General features: G+C 43.3%; 1 protein-coding gene across 4 annotated transcripts in view; it reads left to right on the plus strand.

Annotated features, from left to right (window-relative positions):
• The window catches only part of MOGAT1 (monoacylglycerol O-acyltransferase 1), an 89,530-nt gene that overhangs the window by 12,692 nt on the left and 53,161 nt on the right, over window positions 1–23,677 (plus strand). For 3 of the 4 annotated variants that reach the window (XM_075004576.1, XM_075004575.1, XM_075004577.1), the window contains exons 2-5: window positions 12,873–13,051; window positions 13,520–13,724; window positions 17,481–17,655; window positions 20,152–20,351. In XM_075004576.1, coding sequence (XP_074860677.1) covers window positions 12,873–13,051; window positions 13,520–13,724; window positions 17,481–17,655; window positions 20,152–20,351 — 759 coding nt within the window. The remainder of the gene's footprint in view (window positions 1–12,872; window positions 13,052–13,519; window positions 13,725–17,480; window positions 17,656–20,151; window positions 20,352–23,677) is intronic. The other variant, XM_075004578.1, reaches the window with a different exon arrangement.

Consider the following 23,677-nt stretch of genomic DNA (forward strand, 5'->3'; position numbering starts at 1 on the left):
CATGACCAGGTTCAGCTAACAGTCATTGATGGGTCTGTCCTTGGTGAATTTACCAAATGCTGTTGTAAGCTTTTACTATAGCAGTCTTTCCCTTGTTCATCATCCGTAACAGTCAGAGTCATGGAATCAGTGATAAACGTAAACCTAAGATTACGGGAATGGTGCCTCGAAATACATAGAACAGAGGAAAAAGAGCTTCCTTCCAAAATCTCTTCCTCTGAACCTGCTCAAACTACATTGTATGTTTCACCTAAATGTGCCTCATCATGAAAAACAAGATTGATGCAGGTTAAAATAAAGTTTGGTAAAGTTCCTAATAGCTTATTTGTAGTTTGAATTTTTCATTCTGTTTAGCGAAGTTGCTGGTTTTTTGTTTTTGTTTTTTTAATGTTCTTTTGAAATCTAGTTCTGTAATTTGGTCGTAGTTAAATTACTTATAAACACTCCCATGTTCTATGAGTGCTGCAGTCAATTTTTGCAGTTTTATAATCACATTTTAAAACACTGTTTTATACACATGTGCCTGAATGAAACACGGAAAGAAAATAACACAGGAATCTGACTGCACTGAACCAGTGAAACTAACTGTACACAGAGTGCTTTCAAATTTAAAACTGAAACAAATAGGCAAAGTCCTTTTTTCTCTTGGCGCTCTTTATTGTTTTCATCAGTGCTACTTTTAACAACAATGTCAAAAAACTTCAGAAGCGTCATTCATTTATTTATTTATTTATTTTAAAAACATTGATAGTGTTCCTGTGGTAACTCCTTTGCCTACAGTTTTGCAATGATGTTAACTTTAGGGTATTAAACAAAAAAAGTTGAAACAAATAATATTTTAATTTAAAAAACATAAGCTTTTTTCGATGAGCCATATACAGAAACAAGGCGCATGTCTCCAAGGTAGCAAGTCCTGTTGAAACATGGTATTCACACATTTTTCGAAGATGCTGGCCTTTGGGCTTGGATACTTTGCCAAAAAGTTTATTGAAATGTGTTGAACTATTGCTTCAGTCCCACATGCTCTTGATAGGAAACCTGCTAAATGGGGACATTTATAAGCAATATATTGAGTAGCAGGAGTTACAGGTCCACTGTGGTGCCTCATGCTTATGTAATTCCTGTCCCATGCTCTTGAGCAGTAGTTCCCAAACTTTTCAGCATCACGCCCCTCATTTGATTCTTTGAGAAACCCTCATGCCCCCACAACCTCTTCCTTACCATCATCCAACCCCCCTTTTATCAACACGTTCAATTCATAATTTAAACTAGACAAAAACTTGATATAAAATATTATTTTAAAATTAAAAACAAGCACAAATAATTTTTCTGGGCCCCTTCCAGGCCACCAGAGATGACCACGACAGCCACCTGCTCTTTTGAGACCTGCTGTGCCGGAGCTGCCCGCTCAAGTCCTGTGCCGCCAGGGCCAGCCATCCACCCACCCACCTGCCTGCCCATTGGCTGCCTGAGCCTTGCCCGGCTGGGACCAGCTGTCTGCCTACCCGCTGCCCGCTCCAGCCATGGGCCAGCTGCCTGAACTGCCCAGCTAAGTCCCACACTGCCAGGGCCAGCCACCTGCCTGCCAGCCCAAACAGCCCAAGCCCCATGCTGCTGGGGCCAGCTGCCAACCGGGGCCAGCCACCAGCCAGAGCTGCCTGAACCCTGCAATGGTGGGGCCAGCTGCCCAAACACTGTGAGTCCCACAAGCCGGCTGGCCACCTGAGCCCTGTGAGCTGCCCGCCCGAGCCCTTCCTATCCCACAAAGCCAGGCACCACAAGCCCCCGGCTCTTACCCCACCCCCTCACCTGACCCAGGCACCGCCAGCTTCTCATCTAATCCCATCCTCCTCTTCCCCCACCCAACCCACACTCACTCATCTTTGCAGAAGGCAGCTAGCTCCACATGGGTCTTCACTGGCTGCCTGCTTTTTATAGCAGCTGTGCCAGGTCACCCATGTATAAGGGCAGGGCTGAGAGCTGGAAGCAAAGGCCGGATCTTTCTTGGAGTGAGGGGAATGATGGTGAAGGCTGGGTCACCTCACCCCCCACCAATTTCTTCACGCCTCCCCCCCACCAGTTTGGGAAACTATGCTCTTGAAGATCAGAGGTATGCTGAGATGCGTGATGTAATATGACTACTACTTCTTAACCCTTGTTCTCCACATGGAGCATAGGTCATCTACAAGTCTCCTCCACTTCACTCTGTCATGGGACAAAACTTCTAGCTGGCTCCAGGAGTACCCCAGTTGTCAGTTAGTCTCAATAGACCTTCTCCACATGGTTCAAGGTCTTCCTCATTTGCGTTTTCATTGTGGGTTCTGTGTGAGAGCTTGATGGACTATACTGGATGATGGTTTTCTGAGAGTATGGCCTAGCCATCCCCACTTTCTTCTCCATTTCAGTGTCAATTGGTTCTTGTCCTGCCCTGTTCCAGAGCTCCTGGTTTGTGAAGTAATATTTTAGATCTATTAATGATAGCAAGTCAGTCTGTATCAGCTTGCTGGGATACAGTTAAGCTACGTCTATACTAGCCCCTTTCTTTTGGAAGGGGCATGGTAATAAGGGCTTTGGAAGAGGCTAATGAGGCATTTGCATGAATGTGCAGAACCTCATTAGCATATTATAGCAGCTGTGCTTGATTCAAAAGTGTGGCTTTTGGAGTGCATGCCGCCCATATAGACAGGGGCCTTTTGAAAGGACCCCCTGAATTTCAAAAGCTTTTTCTTCCTAATAGCAAATAGGAAGAAGGAGCTTTCAAAGTCCAGGGGATCCTTTCAAAAGGCCCCCATCTGCATGGGCGTCGTGTGTTCTGAAAGCCACACTTTTGATTTACATGCGGCCACCATTATGCTAACGAGGCGCTGCATATTCATGTAAGTGCATCATTAGCATCTTCTGAACTTCCTCATTACCGAGCCCCTTCCAAAAGGAAGGGGCTAGTGTAGGTGTAACTTTAATGTTTAGGAAGAAGGGAAATTAAATCTTTCTCCCATGAAATGAAAATTTAATCACAGTACGTAACATTTGTCAGGTATGATTTTTAAGAGCTGCTCTGAGGGTTCAAGAGAGGATTTTTGCCTTCCTCTTTGATCAATATTTGGAAATCATCATTATTGGAAGAATCAAATTACAGAACATTGAAATACAATTCTTATATCTTCACAACTTGTGTGTACCAGGGGTCCACAGTGTCAAAGAAAGCTGCATTGTACAACAAAACTATGCAACTTGTTGGGGTTCCTCACTCCATGCAGCAAGGAGATCTTAAGGAGCAAAGAAAACAGTGCAAAGGAGAGTGAGTGAAGTCTCTGTGGTGCGCTCCTACTGAGCGTCACACACATATATCCTCTTGGGTGTGAGGAGTCAGGCTATATCCCATGCAGAGCAATCACTTCCTATCAAATCTGGTGGAGTACGAAGTGGTAATTCACATGGGGACTGATGCAGCTACTTGCATCTCCTTTGTGTTTGTACGGCAGCTAGCACAGTAGTTTTCATTTGTGGACCCTAAAAAAATGTTGAATGGAGGCACACATCCCTCTGGAAATTCATCCTATGGTCCTCAAGCCCCAACCATAGAATCTTAGACTGAAAACTGAACTGAATTCAGCTATAGAAGTTGCATATGCTGGACCTGGCATGTGACACAGCATGAGAGAGGTCACTGAAGTGTGAGCTTCTGGTAGGCCAACTCCTGGAGGTATTCACATTATCTTGACAGAAAAGTTCAATGCTTTTTCTGGGCTGTGAACTTCATTTTCATAGTCACAGAGAGGTAGCTAGTCCTGTAGCACTTTTGAAGACTCACAAAGTAATTTATTAGCTGATGAGTTTTCATGGGACAGACCCACTTCTTCAGAGATGTAATTTTCCAGATTTTTTTTTTTTTATTTTCATAGCCACCTTTCATGGATGCCTTTAGACATAAAGATATCTGCTTCTGCAGGCAGAATCACACAGAATCATAGGGCTGGAAGGGACCTCAGGAGGTCATCTAGTACAGCCCCCTGCTTCAAGCAGGATCAACCCCCACTAAGTCATCACAGCCAGGACCTTGTCCAGCCAGAACTTAAAAATCTCAAGGGATGGAAAATCCACCACCTCTCTAGGCAATGCATTTCAGTGCTTCACCACCCTCCTGGTGAAGTAGTTTTCCTAATATCTAACCTACACCTCTCCCTCTTCAACTTCAGACCATTACTCCTTGTTCTGCCATCTGACTCCACTGAGAACAGTTTCTCACCCTCCTCTTTAGAGCTCCCCTTCAGGAAATTGAAGGCTGCTATTAAATCACCTCTAAGTTTTCTCTTCTGTAAACTAAACAATCCCAAATCCCTCACCCTATCCTCATAGGTCTTGTGCTCCAACCCCTTAATCATTTTTGTTGCCCTCCGCTGAACCTGCTCCAGCAAATCCACATCCTTTTTATACTGGGGGGCCCAAAACTGGACACACTATTCCAGATGTGGCCTCACCAGTGCTGAATAGAGGGGAATAACTACTTCTCTAGATCTGCTCGAAATGCTCTTCCTAATGCACCCTAGTATGCCGTTAGCCTTCTTGGCTACAAGGGCACACTGTTTACTCATATCCAGCCTTTCATCCTCCATAACCCCTAGGTCCCTTTCCATTGTACTGCTGCTGAGCCAGTCGGTTCCCAGCCTGTAACAGTGCTTGGGATTCTTCCACCCCAGGTGCAGGACTCTACACTTCTCCTTGTTCAACTGCATCAGATTCCTTTTGGCCCAGTCCCCCAATTTATCCAGGTCACTCTGGATTCTCTCTCTACCCTCCAACATATCTACCTCTTCCCCTTGTTTTGTGTCATCCGCAGACTTGCTGAGGGTGCAGTCCAGTCCCTCATCCAGGTCATTAATAAAGATGTTGAACAGCCCCAGCCCCAGAACCGAGCCTTGCGGCACTCCACTTGAAACTGGTCGCCATCCAGATATTGAGCCACTGACTACTACCCGTTTGGGCCCGACCCTCAAGCCAGCTTTCTATCCATCTTATAGTCCAAGGATCCAATCCATATTTCCTTAACTTGTGGACAAGAATGTTGTGGGAGACTGTATCAAAAGCCTTGCTGAAGTCAAGGTATATCACATCCACTGACTTCCCCATGTCCACAGAGCTTGTTACCTCGTCATAGAAGCTAATCAGACTGATCAGGCAGGACTTGCACTGGGTGAATCCATGTTGGCTACTTCTGATCACTTTCCCTTCTTCCCAGTGCTCCAAAATGGATTCATTGAGGATCCCCTCCATTATTTTCCCAGGGATTGAGGTAAGGGTGACTGGTCTATAGTTCCCTGGATTGTCCTTCTTCTTTCCTTTTTTAAAGATGGCCTCTACATTTACCTTTTTCCAGTCATCCAGGATCTCTCCTGATCGCCAGAAGTCTTCAAGGATAATGGCCAAAGGTTCAGCAATGACCTTTGCCAATTCCCTTAGTACCCTGAGGTGTATTAAATCCAGATCCATGGACTTGTGAACATCTAGTTTTTCTAGATGTCTCAGAACTTGTTCCTTCCCTACAGATGGCTGCCCTCCACTTTCCCATACTTCATTGTCTAGGACTGTCATGGGGAAGTTGACTTTCTCCATGAAGACTGAGGCAAAAAAATGCATTGAGTACTTCAGCCTTTCCTGCATCATCTGTCACTAGGTTACCTCCCTCATCCAGTAACGGCCCCACACCTTGTCTGATAACCCGTTTATTGTTTACATGCCTGTAGAAACCCTTCTTGTTACTCTTCACATCCCTTGCCAGCTGCAGTTCCAGTTGTGCTTTTGCTTTCCTGATTACTGCCTGGCATTCTCCAGCCATATGTTTATAGTCTTCCTTAGTCAACTGTCCACGTTTACATTTCTTGTATGCATCCTTTTTGAATTTAAGCTGACTAAGGATTTCCCTGTTAAGCCAAGCTGGTTGCCTACCATGTTTTCATTTCTAACTATGCAGCGGGATGGTTTGTTCCTGTGCCTTCACTAAGACTTCTTAAAAATACTGCCAGTTCTCTTGAACTCTTTTCCGCTTCATCTTCATTTCCCAAGGGATCCTGCTCATCCGTTCTCTCAGGGATTCAAAGTCTGCTCTCCTGAGATCAAGGGTCTGTATGTTACTGCTCACCTTTCTTCCTTTTGTCCGGATTCTGAAATCTATGATCTCATGGTCGCTGCAGCCCAGATTTCCTCCCACTTCTATTTCTTCTACTAGTTCTTCCCTGTTTGTGAGCAGCCTGTCAAGTAGCGCACGGCCCCTGGTCACTTCCTTCAGCACCTGTACCAAGAAGTTATCCCCAACATTCTCCAAAAACTTCCTGGATTTTCTATGTGCTGATGTATTGGTCTCCCAACAAATGTCTGGATGATTAAAGTCTCCCATAACCCTCAAAGGGCCCAAAGATTACAAGTTGAAAACTGCTGATGTAACACAATAGCATCCTGATTCCGATTGTTAATGTATCTTAATAATAATACATAAGCACATAACATAAAAAAAGCTGTGACTTCAGTGCTACATTAATGACCATGCAGCAATATACTAAATATGCCAGCACAATCTAAACCATCTCTGTGTCTCAGTACTTGGCTAAGTCCATGTGTGCAGCATGTGTAGAATGGAACACTACACTAATTGAATTTAGCTGGAAACAGAGTCCAGTGTTACAGCTGTGGCTTCCATTTAAAAAAAAAAGACGGAAAGTGATGAAAGATTTGCAAATGCACTGGCTGAGGCTGGTGGAACAATAATTCCCCTAACTGTCAAACAGCGTAACTCACTAAGGCAAAGAATAATCCCTTTTTTTAACCAGCTGCTCACAACATTTTATTGTCCTGTGCTGACTTTTTTTTTTTTTACTCTGTTTTTACTTTTTTCCTTTACTCTATAGCTTGCCAATTTTTAAGTGGCAACTCAGGAGAGCACTTTGTTCAGGGTGGGTATGTAAATACATAGTAATGTGCTTGTTGAAATGGGAGAACAATGTTTACAGCTTTGCACTTCTATCTGTTGGCATTTATGTCAGTGGAAAATGTGCTTGGTTAACTTCTGGAGCCAGTTCTGCAGTAATGTAGATTTGTATATTATACCCCAAATCGTTTGTATCTGAAGACAGCTACATGTTCACACCACACAACTTTTGCTATCCTGGTATAGTTACAGTGGTCCAACCCCCTTCAGCGTGGTTGTAGCTATACCATTATGAAGATGCCTTATAGTGATATATCTTACTCTTGTAAGGGTAGGCGAGTAAGACACACTAGTATTGGGCAGTTTGCCCTGGTAAAGCTGCATTGTACGGATGTACCTGTTTTGGTAAACAATCACAGCCATAACTGAAATAGTTATACTGGTACATCAACCGTCCATAGACCAGGCGTGAGTCTATAGGAGTCCAGTTTAACAATGAAATGTCTTGAGGAAGTTAATTCAGAGAAGCCAATTTTATATCTAATGTATGTTTCTTAAAATATATGTATACTCATCCCTTGTTTAACAAGTACTTTTACTTATGAGTGCTCGCTAAAACAAGGGACACACATACCTACCTCTGTTCACTAAACGAGTGAACTTCCCCTGCTTATATGAGCCAGATGCAGGGTCCCTGGCCGGGGACGGGGAAACCCACAGCCCTGCATCTGGGACCTTCTGCCTCCTTTCTGTCAGACATGCAGCTGTCTGACAGCCCTGCGCCTGGTGAAAGAGAGGGAGAAGGCTCTTACCCTGGTTCCTGGCTTCCCTGCACTGGCAGAAACATGAAAACGAGCAGCCATGAGCTGATCAGTTTCCTGGTCCCGCAGGCAATGGTGCGACTGGAACCAGCCTGCCCCTTATCCCAGCTCCTGCCCCTCTGGGAAGCAGGAAACTGACCTGCCCTGTGGTTCCTGGCTCTATGCCCCTTGCAGAAAAATTTTGAAGTATGTAGGTGTTGCAGGAACAACCCCTGGGTAACTCAAGGTTTACTGTGTTAGTCCCCCCCGCCCACCCCACAGACGTCGCCCTCAGCCAGGTTTTAACACTGCCCCCCAGCCTTTGACTGTCCCTGCAGCCCCAAACTGCCCTAGCTTATGCACCCTCTCAGCAGTCCAAAACCACCCCCAGCCTTACGCCCCTCCACCCCCACCCTTGCAGCCGCAAATGTCCCCCAGTCTTAGACCCCACCCTGGATCCCTAAATGGCCCCAGCCTTAGACCCTCCTCCTCCTCCTCCTCCTCCTCCCCCCCTGCAGCCTGCTCACCAGGGCTGCTAGGCTGGGTGGCTCCCCCAGCTGTCCTGCTCCCAGCAGGTAACCGTCCTTAAAACCAATTAACTCAATTGTTAAGCTTTCAGCAAATAAGGTAATTGCCATCCCTATTGATAGAGAGAGCTGCTGGAGATGACAGCTATCTCTATTGATAGATATCTGTCTGAGGCAGCAGTGTAAAGGAACTACAAATGCCTTCTTTAGCAGCCATATGCAGCTCGGAACTGCCCAGCTGGCAACCTTTGAAAGAGCTCATGGGACCCATGTTTGGGTCCCGACCCATAGGCTGGGAATCCGTACTCTATATGCATATACTACATCTTATTTCTAGTGCCAAACTATTCAAATACATCAGAAAAGTACCTTAACTCAACTGGTTTATGTCAAGTTACAAGCACTTGGAATGAGTTGGAGACTTTTACGTGTATTTTAATGGGAATTTAGTGTCGTTGTTATGAGTTTTCGCCTACAAGCAGAAATTTGGGAACCAATTGTGCTCGTATAGCGAGGGATGAGTGTATAACTTTCCCTCCCTGCCCTCCTGTCCCCTGAAAGCTGGGATTCAAACAGCCCCTGGCTTTGGAGAGAGACAGTTCCCACTCTGAGTTTTGCATATTTGCCCATCTCTATATTACTAGAGTGACAGGGATGCTCTGATTAGTCCCCACCAGATTTTGCCCCTGTGATTTAAAAGGTCAGTGTTTTCCCACAGTCTGGCTAGAATGTAGTTCACTTATTTCATATGCCTGTGTCCTTGCGTTATTCTTTGAAAATAATTTTTATTCACCCATAAACCATTTAGAAAGTGATGTTAACATGAAAACTAATATGGTTTAACCTAGGAGTAATTCAAGGAGGGCTCATACTATCAAGTCCCAAATTGGGCTAATCATTTCCTGGGTCAGCCGTACTACTTCATTGTTAAATAATCAAATATCACCGAGAGAACTGGAAGCAGGAAAACAGGACAGCACAAATAAAACAATATATTACATGCCTTTGCTGTGGCCTTTGAACGCATTGCAAATGTGCACTGTAAAATTAATCAGTCAGTACTGCTTATACAAAGTAGTAGTAATGGTAATGGTACGTCATGGGCTTTTTAAGCCATAGATCACAAAGCACTTTATAAAGCATTATTATCCCCATTTTAGAGCTGGAGAAACTCGGGCACAGGGAGAGTCAAATAAGAGGTCCAAAGCCACCTTACAACTCACTTGCAAAGCCAGAAATAGAGCACAACTGCTTTGAGTCCCAGTCAAGAAAAATGTCCTTATTGTGCTTCAAGATTTCCTTGTTAGATTTCACAGAGTCATTCTTTGTAGACTATTAATGCATTGAAGTAGCAGGTGTGATTTGATGGCATTTGTGTACTCTATCTCAGTGGATGTACAAGAAGCATTATTATAACAACACAGGGGTCTAGAGCGGCAAGAGAGGTGTTGACCATACTTTCAACTCCCGTTGGGTGTGCACGCTATTTAATGGTGTTGATAGGAGGAGGGGTGCTCACTACCTCTCAAAGCACTCAGCACCGTGCAAGGTAAGCTTACTGATCTCTGTAGGGTGTGATCCTTTGCGTAGTGTTGGATAGTCTTAATATTATTCATAACTATTCTGTTTTAACTTTCATACAGTTGACGTAGCCTACTTTGCCAAGGAGGTGAAAAGTTAGTCTGTTTGATTTTCGGCTACTGCACCAAGTCATTACTGTGCTAAAAATCCCATAAGGAATAACAATGGGAAATCTTGCTGCTTGTCAACCTTTGGATGAGACCTGAAGCTGGAGTGCCATCCACTTGTGTTAGAGACTTCATGATATTTTTGCAAAAGAATTGGCCAAATTTAACTCTGATAACAGTCTCTAGAAATTCCAATGCCATCTAAGATGGAAAAGTTATTCTTCACATCTTTTTCTAAAAACCCCTAAATTACTTGTTGCATTAGGTTAGTGGGTTGGCAATGGGTTTGGAAAGTGGCTTGGAATTAATTGCACTGTTAATAATAGAAAACCCCTTCCAGAAACCATTTATTTTGGATGCTTTCTACATTTACAAATATATTTCTTTTGATTAGAACACAGAATATAAAGTGTACAGTTCTCACTGTTTGTTTGCAGATATTTATAGTGTCAAGAACAAAACATTTAATTTTCAGTTCATCTCATATAAGTACCTTTAGTACAATTTCTTCATTATGAAAGTTGAACTTACAAACGTAAAATTATGTACAAAAAAAGCCTTCAGTCAAAAATAAAATGACAGAAAATGTTAGTGCTTTCAAGTCCACTCAGTCCTACTTCTTGTTCAACTAGTCACGCAAACGAACAAATTTGATTATATTTCGTAGGAGATAATGCTACTTGTTTCTCATTTACATTGTCACCTGAAAGTGAGAACGTGTGTTTGCATGGCATTTCTATAGCGGGTGTTCTAAGATGTATGCGTGCCTGATGTGCTAAAAATTCATATGTCTCTCTACGCTTTAACCACCATTCCAGAAGACATGTCTATGCTGATGATGGGTTCTGCCTGCTAAGAGGCCAAAGTAGTGTGGGCTGATGCATGTTTATTTTTACCATCTGAGTCAGATGCCACCAGCAGAAGGCTGATTTTCTCTTTTGGTGGTTCAGATTCTGTAGATACTTCACAAGAGTGCTGCTCTTTTAAGACTTCTGAAACATGCCTCACATCTTGTTCCTCTTAGATTTTGGGTGGCACTTCAAATTGTTAAATCTCGGTTAGGTGCCATAAATGTCTTTAGGTATCTCACACAGATACCTCTTTGTGTGTTTTGTCAAATCTGCTGTGAATGCATTCTTAAAAGCAACGTGTTCAAGGTCATCATCTGAAACTGTTATAACACAGAGCAGCTGAGCGAGAGGAACACAATTCTCCTTGAAGTTCAGTCAAAAATGTAATGCATTTCTTAAAGAATATCATCAGCATGGAAGCATGTCCTCTGGAATGGTGGCCGAAGTATGAAGGGATATACAAAAGTTGAGCATATCTATCAGTAAATACCTTGCAATGCTTGCTACAGGAGTGCCATGAGAACACCAGTTCTCAGTTTCTGGTGACTCTGGAAGAAGACAGCAGGATCTCTTATTAATGTAAACAAACTTGTTTGTCTTAGCAATTGGCAGAACAAGAAGTGAGACTGATTTGATTCGGGGTCTGAAGTTTTAAGTTTTTTTGTGTTTGAGTGCAGTTATGTAACCAAAAAAAGTGTTTACATTTGTAAATTACACTTCATGGTAAAGAGATTGCACTTCAGTATGTGTACGAGGTGAATTGAAAAATACTGTTTCTTTTATCACGTTTACATTTATATCTTTACTAGTTATGCTAATTCAATTGTTAAAGCTCTGATTTGCTTTCAGTGTGAGTGACATCACTGCCCAGTGGGGTTCCCAACCAGACAAGGAGCTCGGTAACCTGAATTACACATTTCACTGTTATCTACTTTACTGTTATCCCACTTACTCTGTAGTGATTCACCATCGGCTATGAAATACTCCCTTTCAAGATACCAGATTTTTCTGTTAGTCTATAAGGTGCCACAGGACCCTTCGTTGCTGCTATAGGTTAGTATGTGGCCCAGAATTTCATTTTTAACTAGCTTTGAACATTGCAATCAGAGTTACTCCAGAACTTCTTAATACCGGGACAAATCCTGCAAGGCCTCCCGTAACAATATTCCCATAAACGTGACTGGGACTTTTTCCTGAGTAACAATTGAAGGTGTTGGTCTACCACTAAAATATCTCAGCTAATACAGTATGTGATATCTACATGATTCAGAAAACTGAGGAATGGTATCCCCATGCTTTCTATCAACAACAATAATATTAGGATGTTACAGTTACTTTCTCGTTAATTTGGGTGTCCCTTATTGTGAAAGTAGCTGGATTAGGGCACCTGTTGCACTTCCTTAGAAACACTGATTTGGTTTGGTTTCCTGTGCCAAGTGGCAACCCAGGCGGCTATTAAATTAGGTTCACTTTCAGTAATGATACCCAGCTCTCTTCATCAGGAAGTCTCAGAGTTTTAGAAAGGTCAGCCAGTAGGTCAGCGGTAGAGCTGAAAATAGAACTCTCATCCCTTGAGTCTTAGCCCAGTATTTGGTTCACTCGCTCCCAGTTGTGCTGCTCTAACTCCTCACCAAGCAGAATATAGGAAGTCATTGCTCACTCTTGCTTCCTTCACCCCCCAGCCCTTAAGAGAACAAGACTCCTCTGATGGTAATTGCTGCTGGCTCCCTGCCAAGGGCATGGATGCTTAAACATTTTTCTGAGCTCCTGTTTAGTGCTCTGAGAGCTCAAGTGGTCCAGTACCTTACAAAATCCATCCTTCACTTCTGTGCTGGAGTAGAAATAAGCCAAGTGTTTGCATTCTTTATCAGGCACCATCTCTGCTCACTGATAGACAGTCAAATAATAGACAGTAGGTCAAGTTCAGTTCGTAGTTACTCTGGTTTTCCACTTCATTGGAGTTCCTCTGGTCTTACACATGGGTATAAATGAAAACAGACCTGGGTACAAGTACTCAAGGTTTTTCCTAAAATAAGAGAACAATAAATAATTTTCATGGCAGGTTGTTGTTGCTTTTTATTTTGCAGCACAGTGTTGCTGTGGAGTCTTTATCATCTTGCTTTTGGGAAACTACTGGTTTCTACCTGTCCTGTACGCACTGTGGCTTTATATTGATTGGGATACCCCCCAAACTGGAGGGAGGCGATCAAAGTGGATCAGAAACTGGACTGTTTGGAGGTACTTTAAGGATTACTTTCCAATTCACGTGAGTAGAAAGTTTCACACACTGAATTGTGAAAATGTAGATCAAGATGGCTTATTATGAACAGTTTGGGCTAAATTAATTTTGGGCATTGCTCTGGTGAAATCAGTGGGGTCATACCTGGAGTGAAATTGAGCTCTCATCTGTAGAACAAGTTTAGGTGAAGAAAATTTGGGGTTAGTGACATGAAGAATAGTTGGGGGGGGCTTGCACTTTTGAGCTGAACCTTTCTAGCTCAAAGATAAAAGCTCAGTTATTGTAGAGACTACATAGCTATTAATCTGAGATGGAACTGAGTATTTTACACTGCACATAGGATCAGCTAAGGTGCTCAAAACAGGGAAATGAAGTGTCAGTGATTTATGCGCTATATTATGTGCAGCTTCCCGTCACTTAAAATTCTTCCTGTATTTATTAACCACTGTGGTGAAAATTGGTTTTAAACTCTCCCTCGATGTATATTCTTTCTAGCTCACAAAAACATCTGGTTTGGATCCAAGCCATAACTACCTATTTGGATTTCACCCTCATGGCATCCTTGTTGCTGGAGCTTTTGCAAATTTTTGCACCGAAAGTACAGGTTTTAAAGAACTATTCCCTGGTCTTACTCCATACCTTCACATCTTGCCCTTGTGGTTTGGATGCCCTTTCTTCAGAGATTACGTGATGAGTACTGGTAGGTGGAGCCAAAATCTCTTCGCCACTGCTTCAGATACGATTTGTTTAAAATGAGTCACATAAAGATACGGGGCCTGATCCGGTATTTATCAACGTCTATGAAAAATCTTGCCATTTATCTTCAAAAGGACCCAGACTTGCCCTGCAGAAAATTTTTTTATAGTGGACAGTGGTTTCCAAGGCAACTCAGAAGGCTTTGTTGTAGTATTAATGAAGTCTGATACAGTGGTTCACCATTTAAAGTGACTTGTAATGAAATTGATGAATTATTTTAATACATAATAAAGTGGGATTTATAATTCCAGGAATGCAGCTCCTTTAATACTGAGCTTTGCCATGGGAGCAAATTAGGCTCATGGTAAGAGTGTCATGTGGTGAGCTTGTTTGGTGGAAGAATGACTATTCTAGAGAGTGTGCAAAGCTAGAAGACTTTTCAGTTAAGCAATACATCTTCGGTTTTTCAAAACATATTTTGAGTAAAAACTGATAAATCGTTGCACATTGTGTATGCACCAGCCCTGACGGATAGCACAGGTTGAACCGCTCAGATCCAGTACATTCCTGTCCGGCAACATCTGTCATCTGCCATGACCATGGAAGTTGCCAGATGAGAGAGTAGCCGGCAGGTGCAGGCGCTCTAGTGGGGCTGGGAGCCAGAGCTCCTGCCTGCCTTATGGTTGCAGGGCAGGAAGCTGCCACAGGTCTGGGAATCCTAAAGCACCATTTGGAGCCCACCTCCCAGGGCTCTGGAGCATACCATGCAGCATTCCGGCAGCAGTTTTAATGGCTCAGGGCTCCAGCCACTGTTGCACTAGCAGCCACAGCCTCCAAGAGCCCTGGGTCCTTCAGAATGGCTGAGATCCGGGATGGTTGTTCCCATTGCTTCTTCCCACCCCACCCTTGGATATTGGTCCTGCACTGGACCATCCTTCCTTTCTGACGGTGAGTGTTCTCTGTTGTTTTTCCCAGGCTTCCTCCAGAGCTTTAACTCCCATCCGTAGTAAGGGTTAAATGGGAAGAATAGGGCAGGGAGGTTGAAATACAGTATTGTGTATTAAACAGTGTTCTGTGCTGCTTGAGGAACAAGCTTGGAGATAGTCCCAGTCCCAAGAACCTTATAGCCCTGCTCTGTACAAACATCCTTCTGGTGAAGGACTTGATTACTTACCTGGGGCTGAAGGGCTTCTCTTACAATATGAATAGTAAATAATAGTAAGCACGAGGAATGGAAAGAAGCAGGATCATGCTTTGCCCCTTGTGATGGTGTAAATCAGGAGTAATGTTATTGAAGTTCATGAAGGGACAACAGGAAGGCAAAATGGTCTACTGGATGTGGCACTGAGCCAGGAGACCTTGGTTCTATTCCCAGCTCTGACATTAACTCACTGTGGCCGTGTCTACATGAGCCCCAAACTTCGAAATGGCCATTTTGAAGTTTACTAATGAAGCACTGAAATGCATATTCAGCGCTTCATTAGCATGCGGGCGGCCGCGGCACTTCGAAATTGACGCGGCTTGCAGCCGCGCGTCTCATCCCGACGGGGCTCCTTTTCGAAAGGACCCCGCCTACTTCGAAGTCCCCTTATTCCCATCAGCTCATTTGCGTGGCCATTTCGAGGTTTGGGGCTTGTGTAGATGTAGCCTGTGTGAGACTTAAGGCTGGTAGTTCAGCCTTGCTGTTCTCATTTTAACTCTGGGCAAACTGAAGAATATTCGTACGCTTTTTTTGCTGAGCTCTACAGATGAAAGGAACTAATTATAGCGTGTGAGAAGAGAAACGCGCATGGTACACCATATAGCTTCATATGAACGTGCTTACAGTTATAATCCCACAACATCCTAAAGGAATTGCCTTACAACACCACACAGTTTTTCAGGAGATTTTTGTGTTGCATTGGCACAGGTAAGGAGTTGGTGATAGTGGAAACCTAGCATATCTGACCTGACAGGATGTTATCCACAATCTAAATATAACGCAGTACAGAAGTGTTTCCACATGGCTTTGCCACTCTGATCCATAAGAACAAACCTTTTTAGTTTCTAGAAGAGAAGTAATTTTGACATGTCCCGAAATAGCTAGTGCTGTTGAATTGGGTGGGTGATTTTATAGACACACTGGCCTTCTGGCCACAAGGGACCTTTGTAGTGTCTTGTCTGACCCCCTGCATAATAATATAAGCCATAGAATTTCCCCTGTTTCAAACAGTGTAATGATTGCTATGTGCTCTGTGAGGACACAGCTAGAATATGGAAAAATCCTGTTTATTGAGCTCTCCTATTGGTGTTAAATGAACTTGGTGCTGCAAAGTTATTCCTGGCCATATTTTGGTTTGTGCATTTTCTAGCTTGTGCTTTTCTCTGGCATTTTCCTTTCCAAAAGGAGGGCAATAACAAGAAATGAAGACCGATGCTTCTGATGATGGTTCTCAAACTGCTATGTGTTGATCATAGGTGGTCTATGTAATGCTTCAAGGTGGCCTGTGGAGCTAGCTTAAGCCTGGGCCATTTGTTTATTTGAATCCCAAAGAAAAGGCATTCAGAAGCACAAGCTGGATTCAATCTCTCGGTTGTCCTTTTAAAAACCATTGTTCTGAGATTGTACAATCAAACTAAGTGCTAGTAAATCTACTGCGGAAGAAGACTGCTGGAGAAGGGTTACAGAAAGGGATATTTTCCTCCCTAATTTCTTTGATTCTCATTCTTCAAAGGGCCAGAGTCAGTCCAAATTTGTCACAACTTGAGCTGATGTGAAGGGACAATGCAGCCAAAAGTCATCGGTGGTAACGGGGTGGGTAGTGTCAGCAGAGGCTCCCCTTTGCCCAGGAGGGGTTATGTAGAACAGTGTTGCTTGAACTGTTTGAGACCACAGAACACCAAACAGTAATGGTTTTAATGAGGAACACCTACAAAAATTTTCTTCAAAAAAAAAAATTGTCATCAGACAAAAAACAAAACAAAAACCAGCAAAATATACAGCAAAAACAAAATGAAGTAATTTAACCAGGTATCAGAGCAATGAAGAAGTCACATTGTAGCTGGTTTTAACAACAGGAAATATATACCATCAGCGTGTGATAAACTGTGTCCTGCAGTTAAGAAGCGCTGCTGTAGAGATTCAGTGCAGCCCATGGAATGGCGTGGGCAGCACAGGTTGGGAGGTGGCAGTGCCAGGGAAGAGCTAATGCAGGAGTTGGAAGTAGTTTAACTGAGCTGATTCTCCTCCTGCCATTCCACTGACTTCAGTCCTAGCACTGTGGGGCCCAGTTCAGGTTGCACCATCTCGCATGTCCCCTGCTCCTATTAAACCTATTCCCAAACTCTCTGTGTGTTTGTTCATAAGCATGTATGTTTCTCTGTAAACCTCTCCCCAACCATCTCCATGGCTTTAGCCTTCAGGTCATTGACAGTCTGCATGGTAACTGATGTCCCATAATTCTGTAGCCTGGCACTGCTGGTGAGGAAATGTGTTTTTAGATTGAGAGATGAGAAATGGCTGATTGTTTTTACGTTATGAGAACCTCTCCCTTTTAAAGATCTCGCAATCTTCTGGCATGACAGGAAAATAAAATTTATCATAAAGTGGAAAGAGGCCCAGAGTCAAATATGGATCTTGCAGAACCAGGATCAAATTCCTTGTCTCTTGACTCCATCCTGGGCCTTAGCTATTAAACATTCTTCAGAGCTATTTTTAGTGTTTTCTTTATGTTCTACGAGTGATTTACTGATATTCTGTTGTCCACATTTGATCCTTAAGGATTGGTGTCTGCCTCTAAGAAGAGTGTTTCTCATGTGCTGAACTATGGCAGAGGTGGAAACGTTGCAGTGATTGTAATTGGAGGAGCAGAAGAGTCGTTGGACGCCCATCCTGGTGGTTTAACTCTGAGTATCCTCAAGAGGAAAGGTTTTGTTAAAATGGCTTTGAAATACGGGTAGGTTTCTTATTAGCACTGTTGGCTGTGGCAGCACTTCATGCAGTGTTAAACTGTGAATCTGAGAAGGTTATTTGTGCATTGGCATCCCCTGCAGATGTCTAAAATAAGCATCAGAACTGATAGATCTTGATTTAAATAAGAATCAAGAAATAATACAGGGGCAATTGTGAAATCCCTTTGTTCATTTACAGAAATAACCCAACAGTAGGTGGAGATATTGACACATCCTTATCATTGACTTGCTTTAAACCACAGGAATAAACAAATTGTGAAACTCCACGTAGTAATATTTTCCAGTTCCTCAGGTTGTGTTGTTGAGTCACTCAGACCAACTTTTACTGCCTAACCCATAGCAGTTCAGCTGTGACCTACCATTCCTCTACTTCTGAATGCTACTGATTTCAAGGAGTACCTTTTTTTTCTCTCTTCAACTTGAGTTTCTCAAGATTTTAGGGGAGGTGATGTGGTAATCCTTAGGCCCTGATTCAGCCAAGTGCATAATCTTGTGCTTAAGCATCTTGGTGATAGGAATGGATTTGAGCATGACCTTAAGGACTCTGGAGAAATGGGCCTGTAATCCAGGAAAAAAGGACATAAAAGATGACCTGCAAAGTAGGGAAGATAAAAGACAAACATGCAAGCTATGTCTACACGGCCCCTAACCTTGAAATAAGCTACACCATTTGTGCTATGTAAATTGCATAGATTATTTTGGACTTGTCTACACTACCTCCCTACTTCGAAGGGAGGATGGTAAGTAGGGTGTTTGGGAGTTTATTAATGAAGTGCTGTGGTGCATATGCAGCACTTCATTAAGCAAATTCCACCCCCCCCCCCCCCCCCCGCGGCTAACCCGCCCGTACTTCAAAGTGCTTGGGCAACTTGGAAGTCCCTTTACTTCTCAAAAAAAGGGACTTCCAAGTTGCCCAAGCACGTCGAAGTACCAGCAGGTGAGCCGCAGCCAGATGCGAGCCGGCACTTTGAAGTTTAACACTTCAAAGTTGCCGCGGGGGAGGAATTTGCTTAATGCAGTGCTGAATATGCACGGCAGCACTTCCTTAATAAACTCCCAGCACCCTACTTACCATCCTCCCTTCGAAGTAGGAAGGTAGTTGTGGACACAACGTTTTGAGTAGATTTTGAAGTAGGCTATTTCAGCATGTGGTGCTGTCTAAATGGCACTGCGTACCAAAATAAAATCCCATTTCAAGGCATCCCTTTACTCCTCCTGCGATGAGTGTATGGGGATGCTGGAATACAATGCCCGTTATCTTGAAAACTGTTTTGTGACAACAGGTGCATTTCTTAGACATGGGCAGCTATTTTGGGATACCACCATATCCTGTGTAGATGTAGCCACAGATTCATTTCAGGCCCCCCTTCATAAGACTACATGGTAGTTTATAAATAAAACTTATTTAACCAAAAGGAAAAGTAAAAAATAGAGGCCAATTTCTCTCCTCCTACTCTACATAAAGATCCCATTTAAACCAATAGCAGTTCTGTGTGGTACAGTGTGGTTCTGTGTTCTCATGCTCATTGGCCAAGGCAGCTCACAAAATGCTTCACTGTTTAACTGACACACAGAATTACAGATAAGGCGCCAAATCCAGCTCCCCTTGTCCAGCTGCTATAGAGATCAAGGGGAGTTAGATTTTCATTGATTTCAGTGGAGGTGATTGGTTCCCCTAAGCACTTTAGTAGTTCCAAATATGGCATAAGATGAAAATTCTTAGGAAGTTGCGATTTGCTTAGGATTTTAATGCAAAAAGCTGGGAGCTGTTAGACTTCTGGAGGGAACACACAAGATAACCCCTTGTTATAATTTTATGCTGCTGTATTGTACTTTTCTAATAGCCACAAGTTTCTCAGACTGACACCTCAGATAAGGCTTTTGATAAAGGTTCCCCTGGTCGCTCTGACAACAGCAGAACCATTGCAGTTCCAATGCACAGGATGGGGTCGAATTTGGGGAGTTTCTACAGGTGTGTGTTATACAACCCTCTTCAAGCCACACAGCTCCACTGATGAGCAAAATAAGATGTAGGGAGGCTGCAGAATTGCTCTAGTGTATTTCACTTGAGAACTCAAACGGGATTCGGGCTCTAATCTTAACAGTTTAAGACTAGGATTTTCACAGGTGATATATAGAGTTAGCTACCCAACCTCCGTTGAATATCCGGTAAGATAAAAAGCGCTATGGAACTCCATCAGATTCAGGGTAGTTGTGATGGACCAGACCCAACAATTGTGTGTCACAAATAAGATTTTAGCACTCGCCGTAAAATCAGAAGGAAAGGATTGCACTGTCTTGACTGGATACCTCGCTGGCATTTGCTACTGTTTGAACACTGCACAGGAGGCTTTAGGTGGCTGTGTTTTGAGGGTGGGGGGCGGGGGGGGGACTGTAAGGCTTTTTTTTTTTTTTTTGTTAGTTAAATATTGTGCCCCCCTCCAGCTGCTCTAAAACCCCCATTGCTGTTTGCTTTACAGGGCTCACTTGGTCCCAGTATTCTCTTTTGGCGAAAATGAATTGTTTAAGCAAGTTGCAAACCCCAGGGGGTCAAGGCTCAGAACTTTGCAGGAGAAACTGCAGAAGATCATGGGTTTTGCTTTGCCCCTGTTTCATGCTAGAGGAGTATTTCAGTACAGTTTTGGCTTGATGCCATACAGAAAACCTATTCACACTGTTGGTAAGTCTCGTAGTGGTTTCTGTCACTCTTCTAGGCATGTTTAAAATGTGTGATGTGTGGTTAAATTCAATAGCCGGGTTCCTTTACCAGTCAGCTCTGCCAGAAAGAACTGGCTGTGGTGCATCTAAACGCAAGCATGTGAGGTTTGAAATAAATATTTGTCTTTTCTAATATCTTCATCCTGTTCTGTTCTGTTGGCAGAGGCAGGGGAGGAGGAGATACAGGCAAAGGGCTTTATAAAGAAGTTATGCCAGCTGGGCCACATGAAATGATTACAGTGGACTGATACAGGAAAGGGAACTTTGTATCAGCCATGGGGAAGCACTGAAGCACTGCTTACACAAGCCAAAGAGTAGCGGAGGAGCTATTTATATGCCACTTAAAACAATATCGGTAATAGTGAGGAAATGGTTCCCCTAGTGAGACTCTGTAGTACTGAGATCCGTGGAAATATGCATCCACAAATGATTCATGAGCTATGTACATAGTTAATCTAGCAATGATCTCTGAATTTCTAAATTTTCATGAAACCTTTGTCTCTTGGCTTAGGTGCTTGGAAAGGTCATGGTTGTAGTTGTCAATGCTAGGGACTGTCTGTTCCCATTTTAACCATTTATTTTCTGTAGCCTCCTATTTTGATGGCCTTCCTGTTTGAATTCCCATTTACTTCAATCCCTGACCAAATCCTCACAGCACAGCCCACCTGAGAGGGCGGCATGCTTATGAATTCCTAAGGAAGTCAGGGGGGTGTTCCAATGATGTGAAGAACAGGGGAGTATCTCCATATCCATGCAGTTTCATCAGAAGATATTTAGTGTCTGATCCCTCTCCCTGGGCAAGTTTGGTAGCTGGACCCGCAGGTCCCCACCGCGTCCACAATAAGACACAGAAGCCAGCATACAACACGATTCTGTAGGAGGATAGATGCCTCCTGCAGCCCCCTCTGTTTTGCACCCTTCAGGTTCTGCCTCATCTGCAGTATGCATGTGGAATGTAGGGTTTGTAGCTCCATAGCAAAGGTCTTTTCTGTAAAGAGCTTTTTAAATGGTCTTTCGTTATATTTTTTTTTTTAACGGACAAATCATTCAATGTTGAATTGAAACGTATGTATAAGGGCCTGGCAAATCAGGTATGGGGGGGATTTTTTTTCAAAACTGGTCCATCTCTTCTCTCATCAAAGACAATGCTCAACTGCTATGAACTTCCGCACTGGAGTTTGGTCCGTGCTGAATGCTTTTGAAAAATCCCACCCTTAAATCATGGTGTCACTAAGCTGGCCACACCAACAAAAAAAAAAAAAAAAAAAGAGTAAGTCTCTTATTTTAAAAATGAAAAAAGATAAGACATTAAAACTTTTTTAAAACTCCTAAAAATAGATATTTTTGAATTTTTTGGTAAGCTCCTCATTAATTGAGCTTAACTCATGTGAGCAATAGCAGCAGAGAATCATTGGCCCAGAGAATCATTACTGACTTTTGAGAGCCTAGAATGTCCTTTAGTTTGCAAAATATGTTCCTCTGTTTCATGTTGATAATTTCTACAAGGCCCAAGATGGTCTTTGGTTAAAAAACTGAAGTCAAAAGTTAAAAAAAGAAGTCAGCAGATGTCAGTGCCATTCCTGGCTTCGCCACTGCTCTGTTGGATGCCTGGAGGCAACTTATTTAACCACGCACTGTCTTTTTCCTGACTACAAAATAGGAATAGCAGTGCCAGCCTTAGCAGGGGTTGGTTCATTAATATTTGTAAAATATTTGGAGATCTTCTGGTGAAAGGTAAGGGTATTAAAATAAAAGACTTAAACTGGAAAAAATGCCTTTTGCTTCCATGAAGTTGGCTAATGCATGAACACGAACTGTTTTTTAATGATAGAAATAATTAAAGGGTCATGTTTCACAAGGCATAATACAGCTTTCTTAAAAACATCATTGGGATAGAAAGGCCGAAGTATTTTCTTTTCTTAGCAAACTGACTACTGCTTTTAGTAACAGAACCCTATACGATAATTAACCAAGCAGTGGCTTATCTAAAACTGCTTACCCGAGAACCTGTAGAATAATGGGAAGATGGGCCCATTTTCTAATACTTTCTCAAAATCCATTCTGGCTTGTGTCCTACTGGAGAAAGGGTCTCCTTCGTGCTCAGGGGAATCTAAAGCTCCTGGAAAGTCCATATTTCAGGGGCAGTAATAGAAATGGATTTCACCTCACCATGAGGTTTTGCCCTGTCTGATTAAGTGAGCGCCTGCTGGAACACGGAGTATTAATTAGACCACGCTGACTGTACCAAAGACTGCTTTAAATGCCTCCAGACCCGGTTAGCTCCAGCAGTAATGTGCTGAGTCAGTGCAACACATTTCATGTCCTGACCACAGCTTCCTCCCCACAGTCAGCACTTGCCATTTTGGAGGTTCTGTGGTCCTTAGATTTCCCTTTTGCCCTTGTGGAAAGAAAACTTCATCTTGATGGTGCCATGCCACAAGCCGTCAGAGGGCAGTAGCTTGGGACTCAGGGGCTCTGGCCTCAACACCCTGCTGCACCATAGATTTCCTGTATGATCTCTTGGGTAAGTCACTTAGTCACACTTAGCGGAGATGAAGCACAGTTCAGACATGAAGTCCTATCAGCAAATTCAGCTCTGCCTCCAAAGATCCTCTCCTCCACAAAGAGGCACTGCTTCATAGTCGCCTAAAGTAGAGCACCCACGGGGACACTCAGAGGAGGAGAAGGAGGTTACTCACCGATAACTGAAGTTCTTTGAGATGTTTGTCCCTGTGGGTGCTCCACTATGCACCCTCCTCCCCTCTGCTTTGGAGTTCTGAGATAGGCTTCGTGGCAGAGAGGAACTGAGGTGACTGTAGGCCATGCGTGTGCATTAGCGGCTCTGACTGGCACGTGCCGCTGGCATGCGCAGCCTGCTGAGGGCCCTGCGAGCATCAATCTCCTGTGAGAAGCAAGGGGCGTACACCTGCCTGTAACTTATTCAAATCAAAACCAGAGTATTTGCTGGTGGGGTTTGACGAAAATCAGACATTGGTAGACAACACTGGCAAATCATCTGAAACCAGTTGTTAAAGTGGAAACTAGCTTTTGATGACAGTATCCTCTTCTGCAGGTGCAGAGAGAATAAAGTGAAATGAGGAAAATATTCTACCATAAAATTCCTGTAATCTGGCACATCTGGGACCAGACAGGTGCTGAATTACCACATTTTCTGGACTATTGGACATCACCACCCCATGCGTCCCCAGCTTCTTCACCACCCCACAGATCTCCAGCTTTACCACCCCCACACACCCCTCCTCAATTCCATTCTCTGGTCCCCCTGCA

The sequence above is a fragment of the Carettochelys insculpta genome, chromosome 10 (genome assembly GCF_033958435.1).
Source record: "Carettochelys insculpta isolate YL-2023 chromosome 10, ASM3395843v1, whole genome shotgun sequence".
In the NCBI taxonomy this organism is placed as follows: domain Eukaryota; kingdom Metazoa; phylum Chordata; order Testudines; family Carettochelyidae; genus Carettochelys; species Carettochelys insculpta.